We start from the raw sequence: 26,962 nt of genomic DNA, 5'->3' as shown, positions 1-26,962 counted from the left end.
TGGTAATGTCTGTCTATTCTTCACTGGAGAGTAAACACTTTGTAAAGTGCTTGTAAGAGAAAGAATACAAGAGAGAGAAAAAGCTTCATTTGGGGTGGAGCGAGACTCTGTGTCAATTAAAGCTGGAGTTAACAACATATTAGCTTTATAATATAGAAAGAAATGTTGTTTTGCATGGATGTGTGGCTCTTTGTTGTATTAATAAAATCTCATATTCTTTTCATCTCTTCTTTGTCTTTGTATTGATGCAATGCCAGCTTTGTATTAAGTTGGAATTGAGATAAATGCTCTCATAAATTCCTTATTCTTACAAACATCCCGATTATCTAATAGTTAATAAAAAAAAATTTGTGTATGTATAACAGTCATCGGTTTGCTTCTGCTCTCTTCCAACGCAGGCCTATTTCAGAGAGCTATTGCTCAGAGCGGCTCAGCCATCTCTAGCTGGTCCATTAATTACCAGCCCTTGAAGTACACCAAGATTCTGGCACGTAAAGTGGGATGCACATACGGCGAGACGGCAGACCTGGTGGACTGTCTCCGCAGGAAAAACTTCCGAGAGCTGGTGGATCAGGACATCCAGCCGGCTCGCTACCATATTGCATTCGGACCTGTTGTGGATGGAGATGTTGTGCCAGATGACCCTGAGATCTTGATGCAGCAGGTGATCATGAGATTACAATTAATTAGGTTGTTACTAGGTTCAAATTCTTTCAAGGATGTTTCAAGGTAATTCTCCATTAATCCCTAAAGCCTAGATTTAGGCTTAAACAATGGCTAGTAAACCACCATAACTGGTAGTAACAAAAAATGTTTCATCTCAAGAAGCAGATGATTTTCAATTAAATAAATCCTAGAAAAAGCAAAGATGTTCCATAACATGGTCACCATTACAATAAATGTTATAACCGTATATACCCGAATATAAGACGACCCTGAATATAAGACAACCCCCCATTTTTCAGACTTATTTTTGGGAAAAAGGAGAAATCTGGTTTTCAACAGAAAATAATTTTATTTGAAAATTCTATGATACTTCATTGGAAAAACATTTTAACACCATTCATTAAATATTTGGAATAATTTGTCACAAAATAAAGTGCACTCTGTCTATGAATAAGTTCACAAATGAATGAATGAGTGACAAAAATGAATAACCTTCTCACAAAAATGCAATAATTATGTAGGCCCATGTAACTGTGGTACTGTAAAGATAGATAGAAAATAACCATCTGCTTTAAATCAAACACATCTAACCTTTCGCGTTGGCGCCCCCTACTGTTTTCCCGTGACTTTGTCTATATCGCGAATATAAGACGACCCCCCCCCACCCATTTTCAGTCTATTTTTAGTACAAAAACCTCGTCTTTTATTCGGGTATATACGGTATATGGTAGACATAGTCTACACTTAAAGGGACAGTACACAGAAAAATGAAAATTCTGTCAGCATATACTTAACCTCAACTAAATGAAAATATTTTGAAGAATGTTAATAATCAAACAGAGTAGGGGCACTTTCAACGTGATCTCACAAAGGGGGATATCATTTTTCCGTGGCATTCTCACGGATTGGTAACTCAACTGCTTTTTCCTATTTTCAAACCATTGTCGCTTCGGTTTAGGGTTAGATTTGATGTTTGTGTTAGTATGTTTATACTATTTTTTCTGATTTATTCTTTTATATTTTCTAAACAATTGTCGCCTGGTGTTGGGGTTAGAGTTGGGTTTAGTTAAGGATGTCATTTTATGTAAATCTAACCCTAAACCGAAGCGACAGTGGTAAGAAAATAGGACAAAACAGTTGAGTAACCAATCCGTGAGAATGCCACAGAAAAAGACAGTCCGTGGCAGGACTACGGAAAAATGCGGAGATCCGTGAGAATGGCACTGAAAAATGAGCAAAAAATTCCGGGACTATCCCACGGAAATTCGTGAGATCTGCCCTGCGTTCCAGTTCGTTTTTTTATGAACTTCCCTCGCTAACTTCCCTCAGTCGCGTTCACTCGGATGTACGTCATTGCTTACGTTGTACGAGTGCCCACTACTGCTAGAACACTTGAAGTGGGTTCAAATGGATCGCCCTAAGCTCTTGATCACATGGAAAGTGGAGACCGCCCCTCCATGTGCAAAGCGCGAGTTGCTGAAGTGACGTCACAATCATGTTGCATTGTGAGATATGAAGCTGCATGAAGTGTACATATGAAGCAGACTCGCTCCCTCGGTCAAAATCGAGGGAGCGAGGGTCTGTCCATACAAACTTCCCTCGTCCACTTGACAAAGTGGAACGCACTTCAAAATGGCGACAGGGATTCCCCCGAGGGGAAGTGCTTAGGGAAGTTTGCGAGTGTGTGTCTAAAACTGGAGTGGAACGCACCCCAGGTTTGCACTATTCACTTCTATAGTATTATTTTTCCCTACTATGGAAGTCAATGGTGCCCTAGATCTGCTTGGTAACAGACATTCTTTAAAATATCTTTATTTGTTGAACAAAGAAATTCATACAAGTTTGAAACAACTTGAGGGTGAGTAAAAACTATCTGTTTAACTGTCAAATTGAACCATGGGTCGGAGTTGGTAAATAAATACATTCCTTTTTCCACTAGGGGGAGTTCTTAAACTACGACCTTCTTATTGGTGTAAACCAAGGTGAGGGGCTTAAGTTTGTGGATGATGGTGGCACTGAGAGTGAGGAAGGAATTTCAGCAGCAGCTTTTGACTACACCATCTCCAACTTTGTAGACAACCTCTATGGATACCCTGAAGGTGAGATCTTCAATCCCAGAAAATCATTTTAAGTAAAAGTATTTTTGTTGAAAACATACCTACTGGATTGTGTCACAATATAATTTATATAATAGTTTATAAATACAGTATAACATAATGTCATTTTAAAATATGTTAGATTTTCAAGCTTTATCACAATTAGATTTATGTGTCCCAGGTAGAAATTTGAAAACAAGTCCATTGTCTGCTTATTTAAGTGCTATTTTCACGTTTTTCCACAAGAGGGCGACAAAAGCCAAGTTATGGCATTATCACTCTACTGAAAAATCCAGCTAAGACCAGCATAAATAAGCTGGTGAGCTAGTTTTAGCTGGTCTCCCAGCTTGGTTTTAACTTGTTTTGCTGGTGTAGCAAGCTGGTCTAGCTATGTTTTGGTCACTTTTTAAACTGGTCTAGCTGGACCTAGCTTGTCAGATCAGCTGATCCACCAGCTTTTCCAGGCTGGGAGGACCATCTTAAACCAGCTACTGCCACCTTAAACCAGCTACCAGCTTATGCTGATTTTAGTGCCTTTATGCCATTTCTTATGTACCTGGATTAGAACAGTTTCAAAAACTGTGAAACCTTTGTATTCTTACATCCCCTTCATTAAGCAAAATCGTATTATACTGGATTTCACTTAGCTTTAGCATTAATATTAATATTTAAAGGAATAGATCACCCAAAAAGTAATTCCTCTAACATCTGTTCATTTAGTTCATTTAGTTCATTTATTTATTTATTTATTTATTTATTGTTAATGCCAATCCAGCATCTATGGCTATATTCATGATGGCGAGAACCAATTATTCCATACAAAAGTTAAATTAAAGGGATAGTAACCCAAAAATGAAAATTCTGTCTTATTCATTCTCATGTTGGTACAAACCTGTATACATTTCCTTGTTCTGCAAAACACAAAGTAGGATATTTTGAGAAATGTTTAACAAACCGTTCGTGGACCCCGTTAACTTTCAAAGTAGGAAAAAGAATACTAAGTAAATGAGGTCCACGAACGGTTTGTTACAAACATTTCTTAAAATATCCTCCTTTGTGTTCATCAGAACAAAGACATTTATGCAGGTTTGTAACAACATGAGAGGGAGTAAATGATGACAGAATTTCCATTTTTGGGTGAACTATACCTTTAATTTGGCATCTCTATTTAACCCAACCTGCATGTTTTTGGAAGCCACTGTGGCTTATTTGCAACTCGTGTATAAGTAAAGCAAAAAAAATATTCTTGTATGGATTGGTATTGAATGTCATGACATTGACACAACCAATGGTATGTGGGCTGTGCAGTTACATTCTGTTCATCATACATAGATTATTACAGGAGACTTAAACCACTTTTACTTTTATTCTTTTTTTTGTCTTTTTGGAATATAAAAGTACTGGACCCTATTGACTTTTATTTTAAGAAATATAATGTGCTTATGTATGTATCAAACACAAATAGGCCTATACTTCACATGTCAATTTCTGATTTCTATTTGACTTTTTACCATTGCTTACTAATAATTCTCACAAATCTGTTTCAGTTGTGCCATCAACTTTAGTCTAGTGTCTTTTACATAAACATTTTTTATGTCTTTTTCTAGGTAAAGACATTCTAAGAGAGACCATTAAGTTCATGTACACAGACTGGGCAGACAGAGACAATGGGGAAATGCGGCGCAAGACTCTCCTTGCATTATTCACCGATCATCAGTGGGTGGCGCCAGCCGTCGCTACTGCCAAGCTCCATGCAGAGTACCAGTCACCCGTCTACTTCTATACATTCTACCACCACTGCCAAACAGAGACACGACCCGAATGGGCAGACGCGGCACACGGGGACGAGATTCCGTATGTGTTCGGCGTGCCCATGATCGGAGCCACAGACCTTTTCCCGTGTAACTTTTCCAAAAATGATGTCATGCTTAGTGCTGTAGTCATGACCTACTGGACCAATTTTGCCAAGACCGGGTAAGTCTGAATGTGCAAGTATATATATTTATTAAAGGGGACATATCATGAAAATCTGACTTTTTCCATGTTGAGGTGCAATAATTGGGACCCCAGTGCTTCAACCAACCTAGAAAATGTGAAAAAGATCAACCCAGTAAATTAGTTTTGGTAAACCATTCTCTGCAAGCATGTGAAAAAATAGGTTATTGAAATTTGGCTCCCCTTGTGATGTCAGAAGGAGATAATACTGCCACTTAATCTGCACTATCCAACCATGGCACTTGTGTAGACATCAACTCATTTGCATTTAACAGTACACACCTAAAAATGGCAAATGTTTGCTCACACTCACAAAGTGGTAATTTTAGCATGCTATAATAAATTATCTGTGGGGTATTTTGAGCTAGAACTTCACATACGTACTCTGGGGAGACCAAAGATTTATTTAATATTTTTAAAAAGTTTTGTGAAATGTCCCCTTTAAATCACCCTGTTTACCTGATTTTTTTTCTCCAGGGATCCCAACTTACCCGTTCCTCAAGACACCAAGTTCATCCATACCAAGCCCAATCGCTTTGAGGAAGTAATCTGGACCAAGTTCAACTCTAAAGACAAGCAGTATCTCCACATCGGCCTCAAGCCTCGCATCCGTGACAACTACCGTGCAAACAAGGTTGCCTTTTGGCTGGAATTGGTTCCTCACCTTCATGACGAGTTCCTTAGCTCCACCACAACTCGGCTGCCTCCGGGGACCACCCGTACCCCACCCTGGAAGGGCACGGGAGCCCGTACGACGCGCCATCCGTTCCCTACCTTCCCTTCGGAAACAGATCCAGATGGCTCGGAGCCTCCCAGATTTTCGCCCTTCCCGGGTGACACTCGCGACTACTCCACTGAATTGAGCGTGACGGTAGCTGTTGGCGCCTCTCTTCTCTTCCTCAACATTCTCGCCTTCGCTGCACTTTACTACAAGCGCGATAAACGGCACGAGATGCGACGGCACCGGCTGTCCCCGCAGCGAGGCGTGCCCGCTAATGATTTAGCGCACAGTCAAGAAGAGGAGATCATGTCTCTCCAAATGAAGCATTCGGAGCACGACGCGCATCACGACATGGAGCCCTTGCGACCGCATGATATTTTACGCCCGGCGTGCCCGCCCGACTACACGTTGGCACTGAGACGGGCACCGGACGATGTTCCGCTAATGACCCCGAATACCATTACTATGATTCCTAGTACCATCACCAGCATGCAACCCCTCCATGCCTTTAACCCTTTTCCCACAACCACCGGCCACAACAACACCCTTCCCCACCCCCACTCTACTACCCGTGTATAGTACCGCTCCCAAAACAAGAGGACTTGCTCTCTTGCATATCCGGTTTTCTCTCTCTGTCCACATTTTGAACTACTCCTGCATACGTTGTATACAGTATGGATGTGTGTTTATTGACTCGACAGCGAGCAACGGTTTTGGCCGGCATACCGGAATTCAACGTGCCGTTTGTTTATCCACAATGCCCTTAAATAGCCAGGGCGACTGACTGGTTAATGATAGACTAATGATCTGATGTCATACAAGGGAAAAAATACACATTTTCCCCACTTTTCTTCTCGTACTGAAGTGGCAGAGTGCCAATATCATCTCTCCATCTACTTTCTTTCATTCTTTTCTTATCCTTCCTTGTTTTTCATTACAGTGCTGTCACAACCAAACCATGCGTCTCTCCTCCTGTGAGCACTGCTTAAATGTGATCTGTAAGCTTTGATTATGTTTTACATGAATTGTAGGGGCATTCGATAAAAAAACAAAACCTGGATATGTTGTGTTTACCTGCAGTCTTGTGTCAAGTATTAAATTATACCTTGTAACAACAGATACAGAGAATGAGAGAACATGACAATGTCTGACAGAAGACGAAAACAAAAGTGCCAACCTGCTCTCTCTATCTCTCTCTTTCTCCCCATCTTATGGTTTGCCTATGTGTTGTTTCTTAGGAAGATTTTTGTATGTACAGATATATAGACAAATATATAAAGAATGATATATATTTACATGGTTTGCTCAGTGGGATCTATGCATGAAATGTTTTTAAAACAAGAAGGACACTGAGCTGTAAACTCTCACAGCACATTATTTGTTTATCCACTTTAGTTTGCGTGCTTAAAACAGGTACAAAAATGATGTCAACATCAGTCAAGCTATTCAAGCGATATTCTCTCGTTCAATCCCAAGCAAATCGAAGGTTACTGACAAATATTTTACTCGTACAGAGTTGTATTACCAGTGACCTGGATAGTGCTGTACAATTTAGTGCACAAGTGAACTACCAGAACTACCAGTTACATACATCTTACATCTCTTTTAAAAGGCCTGTGACGGTGTACATATATAGCATTTAGCTTTTAATTGACATTTTTCAGGAGGCGAGGCAAATTCAAATGATGTTTTTTCACCTGCTCTTTTCATTAAAAACATTTTTGGTATTTGAGGAACCAGCTTAGTATGCATCTTTATATGAATTTGTGTGTACACACAAGAAGAGTGAATTTTTCAGCAACGGTCTCTTGCCATGAAGCGCGTACATTTGTTTTAATGCAATTATGTACAGTAAGTGGCTGATCACACAGAACGCGTTTTTACCCAGTTTCCACCGAAGCAGCTTTCCTGTCAGTCAAATATGAAAGCCTGAAGGCTCTAAACTTTGATTTGCTGTTAACTCTTTCCCCGCCAGCGTTTTTAAAAAAGTTGCAAGCCAGCGCCAGAATTTTTCATGATTTTCACAAAAGTTTAATGCCTTCCAGAAAATGTTGTTCTTTTAATATATAAACAAACAATATATCAATTGCTTTCAAACAAAAAAAGTTTCATCCTTCCTTCATTAGTTCTCTTTTTCTCACCTCTCAAATAGGGCTGTGACGATACATCACGTTCCCCATTAAAAAGACCTGCCTGAAATCGATTATGAATCGCAAGGCTCCGATTCAGTGTTTCATGCACAGCTTGTGCGTGTAGCCGTGTACTACGGCTCTGTGATCAGTAGGAAGTCCTTATCAATCTTTCGTTTATAATGTGAATTTAAAAAAGCAACACTCGTCAAACACAATCATTCAAAATATTTTTATTATCATGAAAATATCTGAAACAATCTGAAGAACAGCGATAGAAATATTCCTTTAGACATTTCCTGAAATATCGTTTGTAATGCTACTTCTTCTATGGTACAAATGGCGTTTCTCAGCGCCCTCTGGCTTTTGGATTTGGCGTAATTCATTCAAATTCATTCATAGAGAAAACGCGCATTTGCACGATTAATCGTCACAGCCCTACTCTCAAATATGGGTTGGTTTCTTCAAAAACACCAAATTTTGAGCAAAAAGCTGAGATAATTCCATTTTTGTGGAGGACTTTTGAGAGCGATCTTTAAAACATACACTGAGTTTTTTCTCTTTCACGTGAGGCGCTATTCCGGGTTGTATAAGTTGCGGAAGTGTGGTGGATAATAGCGGTATTGCGGAAAGCCGGAAATTCTCGGCATTGGCAAGGAAGCGTTTTCTCTTAATTGAGGAGTTATCTCGTCAATGGCGGGGAAAGAGTTAACTGTCATATTAGCAGAAACTTTAAAAAGAGGACGCTTGCTCTGACCTGGATCGAGGTGCACTTACACACAGGAGACTGTGTCTGCGTCCGAAACCGCCTACTTCCATACTATATAGTAGGCGAAAAGCAGTAGGCAAGGCGAGTAGTATGTCCGAATTCATAGTATTCCAAAAACAGTAGGCGAAAAGTACCCGGATGACCTACTACTACTGGCGAGACCCCGCAGTGTTCATGCGATGGACACTTTGCTATCCCATGAGCCCCCAGGAGAGGAGTTATCCAACGAAGAAGATGACGGAGGGGCGTTGTTTTATTCAAAACTGTCTAAAAGCGGTAACGCAGCTCTATTCAAATGCAAGTATGTAGATTAAACAGCTGTCCCTTGTGGTTAAATTGCGGTAGTTTAACGTCATTCCAGTTAATTACTAACTTCTGGTAATGACGACGTATGTCACGTGATGTTTCCAAATTTGCATATGTAGTACGTCTGAATTCATTCATACTATCCATTTTCATACTATACAGAACGTACTGTTTTAACTGTCGATGAGTAGGTACTTCATCTAATTCAGTACCTACTGTCACAGTATGCAATTTCGGACGCAGCCAGTGAGTGAGTGAAGTCTCCGGTTATTCCAAGCCAATGTAAGGTAGCGTGTACACCGAAGCATTTACGCCGGCAGCCGGCGTATGTTTTCAACTGTTTCCAATGGAAGCATGATGCTTTTCAAAAACACCAGCAGCTGGCAGGTTTTGTTTTTCTGTGCTCAGCATTGAGCACTGAAAGTTGAAAAATGTTCAACTTTGAGTGAAACGCTCAGCACGCCTGAAAATGCCTGGCGGACGCAGACTGTAGGTGCTTGCCAGCTTTTTCAACTGAGCATTTTGGTTGCTATAATACTTTGTTTATCAGTCGTTAAATGATGCACCAGTTGGTTGTTGTAATATTTGTCCCACCCCTCCCACAGTGTGATTGGACGGCAGAGAGAGAAGTGACATTGACGAGCAGATTTTTGAAAAGCTCTGCACTTCCTTTGGAAACCTAAATTTCTGTCACCATAACGGAAGGCACGCCTCTTCCACAATTCGCTTGGACAATGGAAAAACGCGAATGACGTCAGACGCTTTATAGCTCAGAGTTGACTTTTTTCAAAAACACGAGGCGTTTGGCACACATTAACAATTAAAAAAAAGGCACCTGCCACTGCCATAAAAGCGTTCTGTGTGATTCGCCTCTCATGTGAGTAGATTTTTTGTGGTAACCAGATGAGTAGATGTGACAGACAGAGAGAGATAAACAATAGATAATTTGGACAAGGACATATCTAGTAAAAAGTCACTTGTTTTTCTGTCTCTTTCTCATTTTTACAGGAAATATCTACCCAGTGTTAGGCCACGAAACATGTTTGTAAGATGTTCTGGGGGTTCATGGTAAGCTCATATATCAGTTTGGTGGGTCTCACGTCTATCTGCACTGCACACCTGACTTTTTTGGTTATGACAAGCACAGCAAAAAGAGGGGCAGTGAACCGGATCTATATACTGTATAGACAAATATAGACAAATTGTGTTTAGAGAATTTCTCTAAAATACATCTTCAGGTTAAAGAACTAATGGTTTCGAATCAGATCACTTCTTTTCATGCCTTGTTAGTCTTAGTTTTCTGTCACCTCCGTGTGTCATGGGAGGACTTATGAGGAAAAGCGTCTCACTGTTGGCTCAGCTGCCAGTGTATTGAGTCTGAGATGGCCGGGATGTTTCTCTCAGCCATACACAGGACAAATATGATGGAGCAAGAAACAATATCGGTATGCTGCACAATACATTACAACATGAAGAAACTATTGAAATTGCTGATCAGGCATATTGGAGTTAACTTCAGTGCATTCAGAACTTTATATGACTTAAAACCAAGTGGAAGACACAACATGATGAAACTGTGGGAAACTACAAGATATTCTTTCTTGATGTCTGAGGTTACAGACGGGACCTCTGAAACTGTACCACCTGTGAACTTTTATGTGGTTGTAGGTATCACTGAGCTCCATTTTAATCGAACTATGAGGAGATACAGAAACTAGATTTGTGTACAAAACAACCTCAATTCTAATAATCCGTACTGATTTAAGAGACAAGTTCAGAATCGTTTGTTATTTTTCTGGTTGGTTTTTGTATGCACATTCATGTTGTTGTACATACAAAATAAACACTACATCCATAATGAGCCATTCATTGGGTCTGCAGTAGGCATACAGTGAGCGAATGAGAAATAGAAGTTATCTGTACATTTTATGTGTAAGAACAAATCAACTGACATTTTTGTAAATATTCAGTTACTTGTATGTTAAACACGTTTTGTTTTTCCTTTATTTCTGGTCCAATGAATTATGAAATACTTTGTGATCATGAAAACAGGTGCAAGTTTTAATTCAGTCACCAGCAAAACTGAAGATATCATTCACAAGAGGTTAAATTATGTTTCTGCTGCTTCATTTATTTTTGGGGTGTTTGGGTGAAGATGGATTTATTGTTCTTACTTAAATGGACACTTTATTTTTTTGAAGATATGCAAATTTTCCAGCTCCCTTGGAGTTGAACATTTGTTTTTTGCTGTTTTGGAGTCCATTCGGCTGATCTCCGGGTCTGGCGCTGGCACTTTTGGCGTGGCTTGGCATGATCCATTGAATCTGATTAGACCATTAGCATTGTGCTAAAAAAATAACCAAAGAGTTTGGATATTTTTCCTATTTAAAATTTGACTCTTCTGTAGCTACATTGTGTACTAAAACCGACAGAAAATTAAAGTTGCGATTTTCTAGGCAGATATGGTTAGGACTATAGTCTCATTCTGGCTTAATAATCAAGGAGTTTGCTGATGTAACATGACTGCAGCAGGCGTAGTGACATTATGCACTGCCCGAAAATAGTCCCCTGCCATTGAAAGTTACTAAGGGGACTATTTTCGGCTTCTGCACGATGCTTATGGTCTAGTCGGGTTCAATGGATTATGCTGAGGTATGCTGGGGGTGCTGGCGCCGGACCCGCAGATCGGCCGGATGGATTCCGGAACGGTGGAGATCAAATGTTTGACTCTAGGGGAGCTGAAAAAATTTGTATTTTTTTTATATACTCTGTATCACGTAGCATAATAATGTCACTAGCATCATCAACTTCGCTCATCTTATTTTGCAGATAGTAAAGCTGACAGTTCACACAAAATATCCTTGGAGAATTCTTTTGATGAAAAATCTGGAGATGGACAGTAAATTCCATTTTATTTATGCAATAGAAACCGAAGGCCATCTCTACTGCAATAACTTCATTGTAGCGTTAAATTCTTACCAAAAGCAGTGGAGACTTTCATATATAGGAACAAGTATGCTTTTATGGTCAAGTTTTTACATCTAGGTAGGAATTTGATCATTTTGAAAGAATTAAAGGGGCAATGTGGGACTTTTAGCGACATCTAGTGGTGAGACTGTAACCATTGCAACCAACGACTCAGTCCGCAGCTCACCCCTTCACTTTGAAATGCATAGTGAAGCTACGGTAGCTGCCACAGGACAAAAACGTCCTCATCGAAGACCAAGACCCTGTCCCAAATGGCACACTCTGAACTTGTGGTCCTCCTCAGAGTCCACACTTTGATGACATCATGCAGTGCAGACTTTAGGGACCCTTGATGCGGTCCACGTGGGTGCATCGGAGTCGTATTTTGGGAAAGACTCGAGCGTCACGCCGGAAATAGTAAGAGAAGATGCCCATCAGTGTGAACTCTGATTGGTCTGATTGGGTTGGTAAAGTGCACGAAGCCTGCTGCAGTGCGGGCTTCGCTGAAGACCGTATCAAGGGAGCAAAGGAGGCGCTGATGAGCACACTTCAAAGTAAAAATGACAGATGGTACACCCTACGGACTTGTAGACTAAGCGAGCACGCACAATTTAAGGGCATGAGTTCGAAATGTAGTGCGCCATTTGGGACAGGGCCAATGTAGTGACAAAACATGCTCTATAGAACAGTTTGTCCATTTAGGGCTACTGTAGAAACATGATGCCGACTTCCATGTAAGACAGGGGTGGGCACTTCTGGTCCTGGAGGGCCACTGTCCTGCAGAGTTTGGCTCCAGCCCTAATCAAACACACCTGAATGTCATTTTCAAGTAATCCTACAGCAGGGCTATTCAAATCTTAGGCCCTGTCCCAAATGGCGCACTTCATGTGGACTTTCGGTCTCGTGGCCTTAAATTGCGCGTGCTCGCTTAGTCCACGAGTCCGTAGGGTGTCCCATCTGTCATTTTTACGCTTTGAAGTGTGCTCATCAGCGCCTCCTTTGCCCCCTTGATGCGGTCTTCAGCGAAGCCCGCACTGCAGCAGGCTTCGCGCACTTTACCAACCCAGAAGTCCTTGCGAAAGAGCAATCAGACCAATCAGACGACGGAAGGGAGGAGCTCACACTGACGGGCAACTTCTCTACCTATTTCCGGTGTGACGCTCGAGTCTGTCCCAAAATACGACTCCGATGCACCCACGTGGACTCGTATTAAGGGTCCCTAAAGTCTGGACTACGTGATGTCATCAAAGTGTGGACTCTGAGGAGGACCACAAGTCTGGAGTGTACCATTTGGGACAGGACCTTACTCTGGAGGGCCGGAGCACTGCATAGGGTAGCTCCAACCCTTATCAAACTTACCCACCTGTGATTGTCTAGTGATCATGAAGACCTTGATTAGCTTGCTCAGGTGTGTTTGATCAGGGTTGGAGCTAAACTTTGCAGTGCTCCGGGCCTACAAGGTAAGATTTGAATAGCCCTGTCCTACAGCCTTTGATAAGGATTTTCAGGTGTGTTCGATTAGGGTTGAAGCTAAACTTGGCAGGAGAGTGGCGCTCCAGGACCAGGAATGCCCACCCCTGATGTAAGGGGACCCGCATTGTATGGAGATAAAAAATACAGTTCATATTGTACACCTCTTATAATATAGTTGTGCAATTGTATTGCATTTCTGTCAAGAGATCCTTCTAAAAGTTCCACATTGCATCTCTTAGCATCTAGTGAAATAAGGCCATAAGAAGATGTGAATTTTTATGGTTTCAAAAACAACAAAATAAATGAAGCACATGCTATTCCTAACAATGCTAAACCATTTCACTGGGTCTTAAAAGTTAATTTACACCTGTTGCCCTGTTTTACTATATGTGTTCAGAATCAGCCACATTTCAGAAGAAGAACATGTTAATAATGGATTTTAAAGAAAGATAAAAAGCTATAAGGTGATGATAGTTCTTATTTAGAGGTTATTAAATACTGTATGCTGTGACTCTGATCTGGGGAATATTAAAGACATTCATAGCCAGACATCAGACTCTGTTTCCTCTCTGCGTAAAAAAGAAAACCATTGAGAATTCAGAATTAACTTTTTATTCATGGTTAACCAAGAAACAAGTATTGACCAGATTTATAATGAAGTAATGTTCTAAGAATACAGTAATGTTCTACAATCACAAACAAAAGAGTACATTTTCACAAAGCACTACTTCTACAAACATTCACATATGAAACATTTTACTATATTGTATTCATTTTTCAAAAGCTTGAAATGGTACATATTATATATTTCAATCAGTTTCGTTTTACATAGGCACAAACAACATCATCTATCACTTTGGTTAGCACTGTTCCAACATGTTAACAATGTGTCGAAAGGAGGTAGTACCTCCTTGAAAAAGCATGGTTTATTTAATGCTAAAAGATTCTTTCAGACTGTCCAATGCTTGACTCTTTGTGATTGTTTTCCATCCAATGGGTATATCAGCAGGGACAGCATTGTATTTTTCAGCAAACTTGGTGCTGAAGCGTGTCATGACATACTTCCAGTAGTCTGAGGCCTGTATACTAGGATCTGCAGGGATGTGCCAGTCAGGAAATATCTCTCTGTATCTTTTGTAAGGATGATATACATAATTGGTCTCAAAACACCTAAAGCTTGCTTCACTGTGGACATCTGTTGAGCAGATGTTAGTCACCAATTTGTTATCGGTTTTATATCTGTATCTGCCGAGTCCCTGAGGTCTGTGTACTGAAGCACAGTGATCAGTGTGCGCCTCTCCACCCGCCTCACATGGAGCTTTGCAGAACGGACATTGTTTGCCACATCCAAACACTCGCTTGAAGAGCTCATCCTGGGGTTTCATTTTGAGCTTGGTCAATTTTAACTGTATGCTGCCTCCTTTGAATTGTTTCTTCAGTGACTGTTCCAAGTCCTCTACAGATTTAGTTAGCCAGCAAGCAAATGGTTCCTGAGAAGCATTGTTTAGGACAGTTACTGTTTCAAGGGCATCTTTGGGTATTACAAGTTTCTGTCCAAGCTTCCTACATATGCAATGTATAAATCCTTTGATGCCATCCTCATCTGTTTCACTCAGTGCAGTTTTGATTGCTTCTTGTATCTCCTTGACGATTCCTCTTAAGTGAAATTCCTCCAAGTCAGACACCTCATTTCCACTAGAAAACTGTTCAGTGATTTGTTCCGAAATCCAACCTTTAACAAAATGTTCATAGTTCATGATGTATTTCACATACTGTGTGAAATTGTCTGTATTTAGAAGTTGCTTTAAGAGCGAGTACTGGAAAAATGCACGAGTACTGAATTGAAAGGCATTTTTACCCTGAAGCATTGCATCAACAATGTCTGGGCCCAATGAGTTGCAGATGAAAGTTTCAACTGCCGGACTCAAGCACAGCTGAGTGAATTCTTCAGCTTTTCTCTGACACTGGTCACGATCATGGAAAAGGTCTTTGAAATCATTGTGATATTTGTCTTTAAACTGATCAAGGCATCTACGTGGATCATTCTGCGCAATGAAACTGTCATGCATGCTTTGAAATTCTCTTGCTGAGAATCCACAAATGTGCAATTTGAGAGATAATTCAAATTCATTTGAAAATCCCATAGTCTTGTTGGCAGCAAGTCTATCATCAATTAGGTTTAAGATCTCCTGAATGTAGGTGTCATGATAATCTGATTGGGTCATCGTTTTTTCCCGGACTAACTCAGAACATGTTTCTATTAGATTGTCTGCCATGACCTGTAGATTGACAGTATGGTTGTTACCCTGGAATAAGCGGTTCCACCATTTTTTGAAAAAGTATTCTTTTTTGACTTGAAATTCCCCTGTGCCAAAATTGTGCAGATTCACTTGAGTTAGTTGCTCTGTTACAGAACCTCCCTTCTGTTTCATGTTCTCACGAAGTTGCCAGAACACACAATCAAATACGTTTCTGCTCTTCAAGCCAGTAAATGACAGCTCATTGACAGTTTCTTGCCAGATTTTTTCAAAGCAATTGTCCAGGTCCTTATCAGTTGTCTGTCCATCTACATCACTTTTGAACCTGTTGCTTCTACGTAACTCTTCAAGAAGACCTAATACTTTTTTCTCCATTGTATCAGTGAAAGTTTTCTTGATGTTGTCCAGATTATTCCTTCCTCTCCTGATGTCCACTACTGCCTCGAGATGTGTCCACAGAGAGTTCTGTGTTTCCCTTCTGAGAGATTTTACACTGCTCACAAAATCTTCTCTGTATTTTTCGACAAGATAGACATTACCCTCTGTTTGGTCAAAGTATTTGGAAAGGTTTTCCATGGTGGTCTTTTCCAAGGCGTCAAGCCTTGCGACAGCTTCTTGCTTCAGTGTGCGCAAGAGATCTTGCAAATCTGACCTGTCTGATTTTAGTTTCATCATCTCAAAATTTGACACTCTAGTTTCAGCTTCTGTTAACCAGGCGTGCATATGCTTCTTAAAAGACCATTCCCATTTATGGAATTCCGTGCACAGCCTCATGTATGCATCTGCCACCAAGCTATTCCTGAAGCTAAATATGAAATTTTCATATTTTACTGCATTCCACAAGCTTTTTGTCCACTCCAAAAATTCAGTTATCCTGTTTCTGTGTGGTTTGAGTTTGCATTTCCCAATTATCTCTATCATTTTCTTTTTGAGGTCGTATACAGCTTCGGAGTAGCCAGCATTTACCGGGGCCATTGGAGGATTTCCATGCCAGAGTCCAGGTATGTACCAGTTGCAAGTCTCTGGATCATATTCCATCATATCAGTAAAGCTTTTATACTCTTGCTTGTTTTCCATTTTAGCTGCTGCTTCGGTCATCTCATTCAGCTGCTCCAAAAGGATCTTCCGATCTCTCATGTTCTTCTCATGTGCTGAAACATCAGCAACATTTTGGTGGACAAATTGACATTTGGGTTTTTTGCCTATTTCCTTCATTCTGAGGAAGGCATGAACGACAATCTGCAGAATATCCTTCATTTCTGTGGAGTTCTCCATTGCAATATTGATGATAGTAATATCACTCAAACCTATAACAAGGGTGGCTAATTCGTTGTCATGTTCATGACTATCATCTAATTTTGCCAGCTCAGGAGATTTTAGGCCTTCTGTGTCAATTATGACTAAGTAATCACAGCCCAGTTCTTCTTTGATGTCCTCTGTAACCTTGATCAGTTGCATAAAAGCTCCTCTGGTGCATCTTCCACTGCTAACTGCAAACTGGACACCAAACATTGTGTTCAGCAAAGTGGACTTTCCTGTGCTTTGTACTCCTAAAACTGTGACCACTATGATTTTATTATTGGGCTGCACCAAAGAGTTTAGATGCTGAAGCACATCATTCACCCATCTGAGAGGAATATTTGATGCATCTCCATCAACCAGCTCCAGAGGAAAGCCATCCAACATCAGCTCAGCACATAGTCTGGGCAAGTGGAGCATTTGCTTATGTGGTGCTAAGTTTTCTGGAAGTGACACTGCCGCTTCGTAAAGTTGTCCCATTTCACGCAAGAAGTGCTCCATTCCTAAAGAACTACCAGAGATCTGTTGGTCGAGCCGTGCAATTTCCTCTTTGTTTTCTGAAAGTCGTTGACACTTTTCTTTGTACTGCTCTCGGAGACTAGAAAGACTTTTGCGAGAGATATTGTCAAGGTTCATCCGCATCCACTTCAAGAAATAAGATCTCTCAAGGGGCGAGCTTGTTAGTGCACTAACAAAGCAGGTCATTGCATCCGAGATATCACACTGGCTTTGCTGTTTCCTGAGTTCAGTCTTCTTGAACTGGAGATCACTCTTGTATGTCTCTATGTTTTGCTCACCAGCCTTCCGGAGCCTGCATTCCTCTTTTTCCAATTTTGCCAAATCTTTCCAGATTTTACCCTGAAGAGGAAGTTGGTCCTCTTTGAACTGCAGCGTGTCCTGAATGTTTTTTGTAATGGCATATGCATTTTCTTTGGCATTCTGACATTCTTTGATGTCTTCATCAACTAGAATTCCAAGTTCATGTGCTACAGCAACCATCCCCTCAAGACATACTTTGTTTGGGAGTTTGTTGATAATGTAATTTATTGTAGAATGCAGCTGTTGGACGAAATTGGCATCATTTTGATTGGTCTTCAGAATGATGTTGTTTTTCTTCAGACTCATTTCTGAGGCCGTCTTTTTCAGATGTTCCAGATCCAATGCTTTGCTTTGCCTGTTACCCACTAAGAAAAACTGTGCTTTAGCATGTTGGTTGGTGAGAAACTTTAGGTTTGTATCCAGGCTGTCGAAGAAGACAAAAATGGCAGTGGAGGTCTGACATAAGAAGGTATACTGTGTTTCAAAGGTACTGATGTCACCTCTCAGGTTTGCGAAAGCCACTGGTTCAGGAAAGACATCAATGTTTTTGTTTCCACAAGGCAGATACCAACTCATCTCCACTAAGCCATCAGAAATCCTTCTTGGAATATCTCCACAATCCATGCCATGATGTACAAATGTATCATGATACTGTTGGGGGTTGCTGAGCAGTTTGTTTAAGAGCTGAGATTTAGGGATGCTGCAATCGCCAAGTCTAACAAAAGACACCAGAGGAAGCTTGGTGTGAACAATTCTGTCTTCCACAAAGCCTTTTTTATCTGACAAGAATTGAGGTCTAAACCTCTTCATAATATCACTCAATGCCCAAAGCATGAATGTGCAGTGTTGAGTGTCACAGTTTGGAAGAAGCATTGGCACAGAGAACTGACACATTGACATTTTCGAGACCATCTCTTGTTGTAGGAAACCATCTGAACAAAGAAAAAGAGCTGTCGCTATGTCCAAAGGGTTCACGCTGCTGTTTTGATCACCAAGTAAATCTGTGGGATCATTGTAAATGTCTAAGCTTGACAAGTCTTCACTCTCATCAGACAGAAGAGAATATTTGACACTTCTTGCAGTAACATTAACCATCATCAGTTTCTTCAGGAACAGCCATGGTAAACATGATAGAGACGGAGCTGGCTCATCTCTCACTGCCCTCTTGTCAATCTGTAGGACAGAGCTGAGTGAGAGTTTGTTTGGGTAGTACTGCTCCAACCCCAAATCCTGTAAGAGGCTCTGCAGCCTGGTCTCTGTTGAAAAAGCAAGTGTTTTATTATTAATTTCAGGCTATATCAGAACTGTCATTTAATATCAGGCATGCTTAATGTCTGTAGTAATACATGCTTAATGATACTAACTGGTTTGAGCATATGTCACAGCTTCTTTACTTCGGTTGCCATTTGAAAGCACTGTTGTAATGTGAAAAGAGTACTTAATCCCAGGACTTAGGTCACTTATAACCACAGTGCCTAATTTTGTTGTCTTCTCCTGAACGATGTTTCTATTCTGGCAGCAGACTACATGAAATGTCTTCTCCATACATCCGGGTGCATCCCAAATAAGAGTGACTGATACAGTGCTGACACTCTCAACCTTGATATTTTCAGGTGGAAGTGGCTCTGCAATGAAAACAAAATCAATATTTTTCTTCATGTTGCAATACGTACTTTATTCAGTTAAGGTCATTCTACGCAGACGAACAAGACTTACTCGTGCACGCAGTCACTTCAACTCCCACACTTCGATCCCCATTTTCTGATACTGCAACAAGGCTGAACGTGTACTCAGTTTCTGGACATAGCCCCTCCACTTCTTTGGCTTTGATGTTTGAAAAAGTAGAGGTATTTGTGGTTGCAAGACTGGAGTAAGTTAACTCAAATGTGGAAATGCTGACTGGGAAATCCCAAGAAAGAGTAACAGAACAGGTCCCAGTACACGTCACAAAAAACAAGCCTGGTGCAGGGACTTCTGTGGAAACATACATTTTGAAATGGCACAAATCAGGAATCAATTTTTATAGTGTTAGAACATCTGCCCTATTTGCATAGACATGGCCCTGAGTGAGAAGCACAGAGTCCGCCATTGCTGTATCATAGCTGTAGCAGCTGGAGTTTTACAGTGCTCTCTGCCAAAGCACTACTATCTAATAATATCATCACACGCCTGAGCTGCACATCAGGAGAGCATTTGCAGGGCAAGTCCATTGTACCTTTACACATGACTTTGAAATTTTTAATTCACGCTGCTTTTGTGCCCTTTATGGTTTGTGTAGTGCACATGTGTCAAATACAAGGTCTGTTGCACATTTGCATCCAGCCCGTGCGATGCTATAAGTTTTTAATTGATCTTGGCACACTTAAATTCGGAATGCGCAGCATTGCACTACAAGTCCCAGTAAGCACTGCGGACACGCTGTGCGCTAAACAAGTGATCTTCCAGCATTACCGTTTCTTTTTTTATCAAAAACGTGACCAGTCAGCCAAAAAAGGCTAAAAGTTTCATGAGTTTATATTAGTTACTTAATTCCGACCCAAAAAGAAAGCACAACAAACAATAAAATAATTGCTAACTAGTATTTTTTGTGATGGCTGCACAGTAAGTATAATGTGTTATATATTTCTGCCGGAGCAGATTGGGAGGAAATCTATTGTATATTTGTTGTTTTTGATATGTGTAGCCTTAATACATGTGTCACCTAAGATTAAGATAATGACATTATTTACATCCCCACCAAGGTCAAAATCAAAATTACACCCTTGCCTTAGCTAATTGTCTGTACTCATTAGTGTTTAAAATGTTTATTTGCAAAGAAAAGTAAATGTTTTTATTTATTACTTAAGTTCTCTTAAAATCAACATGAACAAAGTAGGAAAATTCAGTTCTTTACTTATGAGCAGTTTGTGGCCTAGTTGTATTTTAGTTTGTATGGTTAGTGTCAGCATCATAAAGTTTGGCCCTGATAAGGGGAATTTTTTTTCCAATCTGGCCCTCAGCCTAAATGGTTTTGCATACCTGTCTACATTGGGATTTCAAAATAAGGGAAATTTCCCAACTCGCCTGAAAAGTCCGCTCCCCTTCTCACTCTCATAATGGGAGAGGGAGGGTGTTACTGCGCCGAGTCGAAGTACTCCCAAAAGTGCTATTACGCCATAAAATATAGTTCCTCTTTTAAATCCGCTTAGAAACGCGCTACGTTTTATTTTGTACCACCAAACTTGCTCGTATAACTACTCGTCTTAAATAGGAAAAACGTTGATGTGTTTGGTCACTTCTAACTTTATCTCTAAATGGTAGCATTGAATGAATGGGGCTAAGCTAAATGCTATCGAAGTGTCGCAGCACGCTCCAGCGCTTACGTGCACGCGCACAGATGATAGAGGGATGCATCAACAATTCTTAGTTAAGGTAATAACATAGTTTAATATTGAAAATGAGTAGACTTTTCCTTTAAATGAAGCTGGCAGTGGCTCTATTAGCGTCTTTTCTCTTTGCTTGCCGTGCTAAACAGTCCGCGTGACACACACACACACACACACACACACACACACACACACACACACACACACACACACACACGTGAGGAGGAACTGTGAGGTTGGCAACAGATATGCATACTTCGAGTTGATTGGACAGGTACTCTCACCTAAACACACGCAGAGCTTATTCAGAACCATACATTAGCAGTTTTATGCATTGTTTTTTCACCAAACTATATTAGAAATGTGTGGTCGTATCAAACAAGGTGCATGTGTGTCCCGAACCGTGGGAGGATAACGGGACGATTCGATTCTTTACCGAGAACCGTTACACCTAGTAGTATGTGTATTGTCAACTGACATAAGCAGATAGTGTTGGTTTAGGCATATTGTCCATTGACATGTGTCATTTGTGTATTGTCAACTGACAAATACTGATCTGTGTACTTTACACTGTCATGAGCTTGGCCTGATAGTATTTTTATTGTTGCGGTATATGCGATTTCTTATTATAATCTCGGTTTACTCGTGTTTTATTTTATTTTGTTTTACTTGTTTACCTTGTTCAGCACTTTGGTCAGTCTGGTGACTGTGTAAAATGTGCTCTATAAATAAAAGAACTAGAAGTTAAATAAAAGTGTATATTTTGCAATTTAAAGGTCCTTGTGACTTTTTTACTATTATAAATGAACCAATCAACAATCGATAAACACTGACGATTCTCTAGGGGAGGGGCTTTATTCAGAGTCTTGTGAGGCACTTGACAACCAGTGCACACATACAGTAGCTAAAACAACTTCAAATAAAAGGTGTTTTTAGCGTAATTTGAGCTTTTTAAAAAAAGTTATGCCCCCAGTTTTACAGACAAGGCCTAAGGCTAATCCTAGATTAAAACACGTATGAGGTGTCTCAACTGAAAATAACTTGCACTGACAAATCTTAAAGGAATAGTCCACTCATTTTCAATATTAAAATATGTTATTACCTTAAATAAGAACTGTTGAATCATCCCTCTATCATCTGTGTGTGTGCACGTAAGCGCTGGAGCGTGCTGCGACGCTACGATAGCATTTAGCTTAGCCCCATTCATTCAATGCTGCCATTTAGAGATAAAGTTAGAAGTGACCAAACACATCAACGTTTTTCCTATTTAAGACGAGTAGTTATACGAGCAAGTTTGGTGGTACAAAATAAAACATAGCGCTTTTCTAAGCGGATTTAAAAGAGTAACTATATTTTATGGCGTAATAGCACTTTTGGGAGTACTTCGACTCGCCTGAAAAGTCCGCTCCCCTTCTCCCTCTCATAATGGGAGAGGGAGGGTGTTACTGCGCCGAGTCGAAGTACTCCCAAAAGTGCTATTATATAATCCCTTTAAAGGAAACAAAGTCATTTAAATGATGGCTAGCAAAACAAATTAAATGTGCCTCATAACTGATATGTGGTTTAATTAGTTACCTGGTGAGATGGGAACTTCTGACTCAGAAAGTGCTCCTGAATTCTGTTTATCTTCATGTTCCTTTATATAAAAGTTTTTCAACATTAGTGACACTGAATGTGTTTAAATACTAACATTTGTCTGAAACCTTCAATCTCTAAAATGTATTTAAAGCGAATGCAGAAATCAGCAAAGAACGAGGATGTAATGCTTACTTCATCACTGCAGCAGTCCATTGCAACTTTATTTGCAGCTTTATTTGGCAGCTAGTTGAATCTGCTAACAAAAAACTGATGTGATATATAATATTAATATGAATAAATGAGTTTGAATATTGAACTGATTACAATGATGGCTTAAAGGAAAACACCACAGTTCAATATAGCACTTAGATCTCAGGCACAGTAATATTGACAGAAGTTTAAGTGAAAGGGGGAGTAGTCAGAAGTGATGATGTTACTGCGCACAGAGGTCAAACTAAGTGCTCTTCCGCCATACAATATAGTTCTCATTTTTATCCGCTTAAAAAATTGCCACGTTTTATTTTCTGCCACCATACTTACTCATGTAACAGTCTTTAAATAGGGAAAACATGGAAGTGTTCGGTGGCTTCTGAATTCATTCCTGTTTGGATCCTAAGGAATGAATGGGGCTAGGCTAAATGCAAAGATTAAATGCACACATTCAAAAAAAAAGATAGGTATGTATTAATTTTGTTGAGGTAAGAACATAGTAAAATATTGAAAAACTGTGGTGTTTTTCTTTAAGTTCATGTTAAATAATCTCTTACCTTACATGGATCATATTCATTACATTTATATTATTTTATCCATCAATAATTTATTTAATTGTGAAAAGTCTAAGCTTCAAACCAGAACTGAGGAAGACGTGAAGCAGTAAATAGAAAACACATCATTACAAACATCAACTATCTGATAAAACCAAATGGTACTTTTGGTTCTGGCTCACACATTATTTTTCCTTTTTGTAGAGCCAAAAACATAAGACAATTCATGCCACACTAAAATTACAAATACTTTTATTGTTGTACAGTAAAACACACACTCTTAGAAAGGATGTGTTAATTTTTTACACATCATTGTGCGGTAAGCTTTTAACACATTATGTGTAATTTTAACACATTATGTGTCATTTTGTGTTGATTTTGTGTTCAAGTATAACACATGTTGTGTTGAAAGTAACACAAAATGTGTTGTTTCAATAATAACACAGAGATGGGTGGATTCCAGGACGACGTCCCAGAATCAACACTGTGTTGTTTTTAACACATTCGTTCTAAGAGTGCAACTGATGCAATGTATCATACTTAAAGGCATCAGATGTCCTGGGGAAACGCCTTGCTATAGTTTTCATCTGACTTAGGCTGGACTACATTAGCCGTAGCTAAATAATACGTATTTACGTTTATTAAATGTGTTCATCGCGGAAATAAAGTACGTCCATAAAAATATCAACAAAGGCTGAAATCAGAAGGATTTTAAAAACAAAACAATAATGATTTTCCAGTTAAAGCATCATGAACAGTAATTTTACAATCAAATGGTACTTACAACCGTTATCCATGAATCTGCGTAACGCCACACGTCTTCAGCCTGCCAAAAGGAGACTGATAAGACTACATCAAACACGCAATGTTAAACAGACTGTACCATGTAAACTATTTAAAAAAAAAAATCGCGACAGTGTCTCTTTTTTTCTAATTAGTTCACTTAAAAGCGTTTGTTTTGGTTTCCATTGTCTCGTATTACCAAATGATTTTTAACCTTTCGTGTGTGATAAACGAGCAAATATGCTTTTCAATGGTTTGTTCCAAATCCCAGAAACGAAACTAGTAAAACGAAAGTTAAACGTAAAATCCATTTGCTTGGGATTAGCTGGCTGTCTGTCTGTCTCTTATCTAACGTTAGGATCAAAAAGCACCTGGAGTTTTTCCAACAATTAAGCCACCTGCTCTGAATACTAACTTGTTAAAGATGTTGTGACGGTGTATTTTGAAACCATCAGTGTCTGTCTACATGTATAAAACCCAGAATAATAATATGTTTTTTTTCCCAATATACTACTTTTACTAAGTTAGACCCACCAAACTGGACGGTGTGGGCAATTAAAAACAAATACAAGGTTCGCAGTAGTCACTAAAACTATTCCAAACCATATTTGTGCTCTTCTATATTTGCTCTGTCGAATTTAATATGGCTTGTTACACGCGACGTGCACGTGCCTCGCCTGGTTGTGGTCACGTCGTCATCATCATAACGTTGTAACGTTAAGGTGCAAGTTTTGCTCTCCAACTAACCGCAGCATTATTTATTATTATTTTGATTTAATGTGATCAATAACTCCTAAAAGTATTAAGTATGGTAAAATATACACTCAAAAAGCAGAACGCAAGACAAATCCAAGCCCAGTACATCGTTCATAATATTACAGCTGCAATGGAGAGCAAATCCAGACCGGGATAACTAATTTACATCTTATGAAAAAATTATGCATATTTTCTTAAAAGCCACAATATGTTTTCATTAAAAATTCCAAAAAATAACCAGCACGTGTAATATATTTTGTTGTGTACTTACATTATCCCAACTATGACAGGAAAGATTCTCTTGACTTGATGTTTGTGGATGTTTTCAATCTTCCAAAGCTTGGTTCTGCAGATGAACGTGGAAACACGGGAGCCCTCTAGTGGTGCAACCAGGGGCGTCAGTTTGTGTTGAAAAGTGGTGGGGACAAAAGATCAGATAAAAAAACATTACAGAAGAAAGAATAAATATTGAATAACGGCGCATCAAAAATGGGCATAGCGTAGGTCACACTGCAAAAAGTAACTTTCTTAGTATTTTTGTCTTGTTTTCAGTATAAATATCTAACAATTCTAAAATTAAGATGTATTTTCTTGATAAGCAAAATTACCCAAGAAAATAATTTAAGTTTTTAAACAAAAAATGTAAAATGTAAGCGAATTTGTGCTTAAAACAAGCAAAATAATCTGCCAATGGAATAAGAAATAATTTCTTAAATTAAGTGTTTATGAAAAAAGTAAACTTATTTCCAGAAAATTTTTCTTATTCCATTGGCAAATTTTTTGCTTGTTTTAAGCACTAATTTACTTAAAGTTTATATTTTTTGTCCAAAAACTAGACTTATTTTCCTAGATCATTATGCTCATCAAGAAAATAGATCTTAATTTAAGAATTTTTTAGATATTTTTACTGAAAGCAAGACAAAAATACTAAGAAAGTCAGTTTTTGCAGTACAGTCAACAACACGAAAAAACTCAACAGGAAAAAACCCTCAATGAAATTCATTACGTGCAATTCATTATGTGTAAAAGAAAACACATCATAAGCATACAACACAACATATGTGACCCTGGACCACAAAATACCGACTTGTGGCGGGTCTGTAGGTTGCATATCGATAAGGTGCAACATCGTCTAAATAACTTTCTATGTGGTGACTAGGGTGATCGTTTCAGGGGTGACCATCTGAAAAGAAATTAAGGATTGCATATTGCCCTGAAGCACCTGTTGTCCCATTGCTGTTCACAGTTTGACCAAAGTCATATCTTATGACGTAGTACAACTTATGCTTCGCTTTTAATGAGATAGTACATGGTGTAGCAAAGGTGCCTTTTAAAACTCGATTGTGCCTTAGAGGAGTACTACTAAAATCTAGCAGATGTAATCTTGTAGCCTAGAGCTCTGTTCTGCTGTATACATTTTTGTACCATAAACTATAATATGAATTGCAGTGAATACAGTCACCTAATAGATTTTTTCTTACATTTTACAGGTGATTTACATTCATGTGTTACTCTACAGAACAGGGTATGAGTCTATGTCTTTATCAACCTGTCATACAACTTACAGTCTTTATGACAATAATTGATATCACGTTCTTGAAATGTGTCTTAATTTGCTGTGCGTTTATAAATTTAAAACTTCTCACCACATACATGTATCTCTATCCTTATTCTTCTGCTAAAGTCTGTCCAATCCATCCACTTTCTTAGCTACTCAGCCTGTAAATGTCAGTGGAGAAAATGTTTTCTCTATTTTTATGTACTACCTAAATGTATAATGCTCTATATTATTTGGTGTACCACTCTATGCCAAACAGTTGGCGTTTCATACTGTGCAGGTGTGTTTGATTAGGGTTGGAGCTAAACTTTGAAGGACAGTGGCCCTATAGGACCAGGAATGCCCACCAATAATGATCTAGTGCAGGGCTATTCAAATCTTACCCTGGAGGGCCGGAGCACTACAGAGTTTAGCTCCAACCCTAATCAAACTTAACCACCTGTGATTGTCTAGTGATCATGAAGACCTTGTTTAGCTTAATCAGGTGTGTTTGATCAGGGTTAGAGCTAAATTATGCAGTGCTCCGGCCCTCCAGAGTAAGATTTGAATAACCCTGATCTAGAGGTTCTCAACTCGGACCCTTGAGATCCACTTTCCTGCAGAGTTTAGCTCCAGCCATAATCAAACACACCTGAGCAAGGTCTTCAGGAATAAATTGCA

The 26,962-nt window shown here is 39.4% G+C and overlaps 2 protein-coding genes across 4 annotated transcripts; one reads left to right on the top strand and one right to left on the bottom strand.

The window, feature by feature from the left end:
- Window positions 1–352: 352 nt before the first annotated feature.
- LOC141352823 (neuroligin-2-like) lies at window positions 353–13,593 on the top strand (the record flags this gene model as incomplete). Its single annotated transcript, XM_073858831.1, has 4 exons — window positions 353–664; window positions 2,606–2,765; window positions 4,370–4,736; window positions 5,235–13,593. Coding segments are annotated over 4 exons (1,662 nt in total), but the record flags the coding sequence as incomplete, so codon positions are not given.
- A 127-nt stretch (window positions 13,594–13,720) lies between these two features.
- On the bottom strand, window positions 13,721–26,536 carry LOC129439761 (interferon-induced very large GTPase 1). Of its 3 annotated transcripts, none has more exons than XM_055198552.2 (8): window positions 26,398–26,536; window positions 25,016–25,121; window positions 23,990–24,031; window positions 22,634–22,708; window positions 22,439–22,499; window positions 19,215–19,472; window positions 18,863–19,123; window positions 13,721–18,754 (listed from the first exon to the last, which is right to left on the bottom strand). In XM_055198552.2, exons 4-8 carry the CDS (start codon window positions 22,652–22,654, stop codon window positions 14,049–14,051), a joined length of 5,307 nt encoding a protein of 1,768 aa, XP_055054527.2. In that variant the 5' UTR covers window positions 22,655–22,708; window positions 23,990–24,031; window positions 25,016–25,121; window positions 26,398–26,536; the 3' UTR covers window positions 13,721–14,048. The 3 variants fall into 3 exon arrangements, with proteins under 3 accessions (XP_055054527.2, XP_055054538.2, XP_055054533.2); XM_055198563.2 differs by having other exon boundaries at window positions 22,634–22,694; XM_055198558.2 differs by having other exon boundaries at window positions 26,391–26,487.
- Window positions 26,537–26,962: the final 426 nt, after the last annotated feature.

The sequence above is a fragment of the Misgurnus anguillicaudatus genome, chromosome 21 (assembly GCF_027580225.2).
Source record: "Misgurnus anguillicaudatus chromosome 21, ASM2758022v2, whole genome shotgun sequence".
Taxonomy (NCBI): domain Eukaryota; kingdom Metazoa; phylum Chordata; class Actinopteri; order Cypriniformes; family Cobitidae; genus Misgurnus; species Misgurnus anguillicaudatus.
The sequence above is the reverse complement of the archived record's forward strand: the minus strand, read 5'-3'. Positions and strand labels throughout refer to the sequence as shown.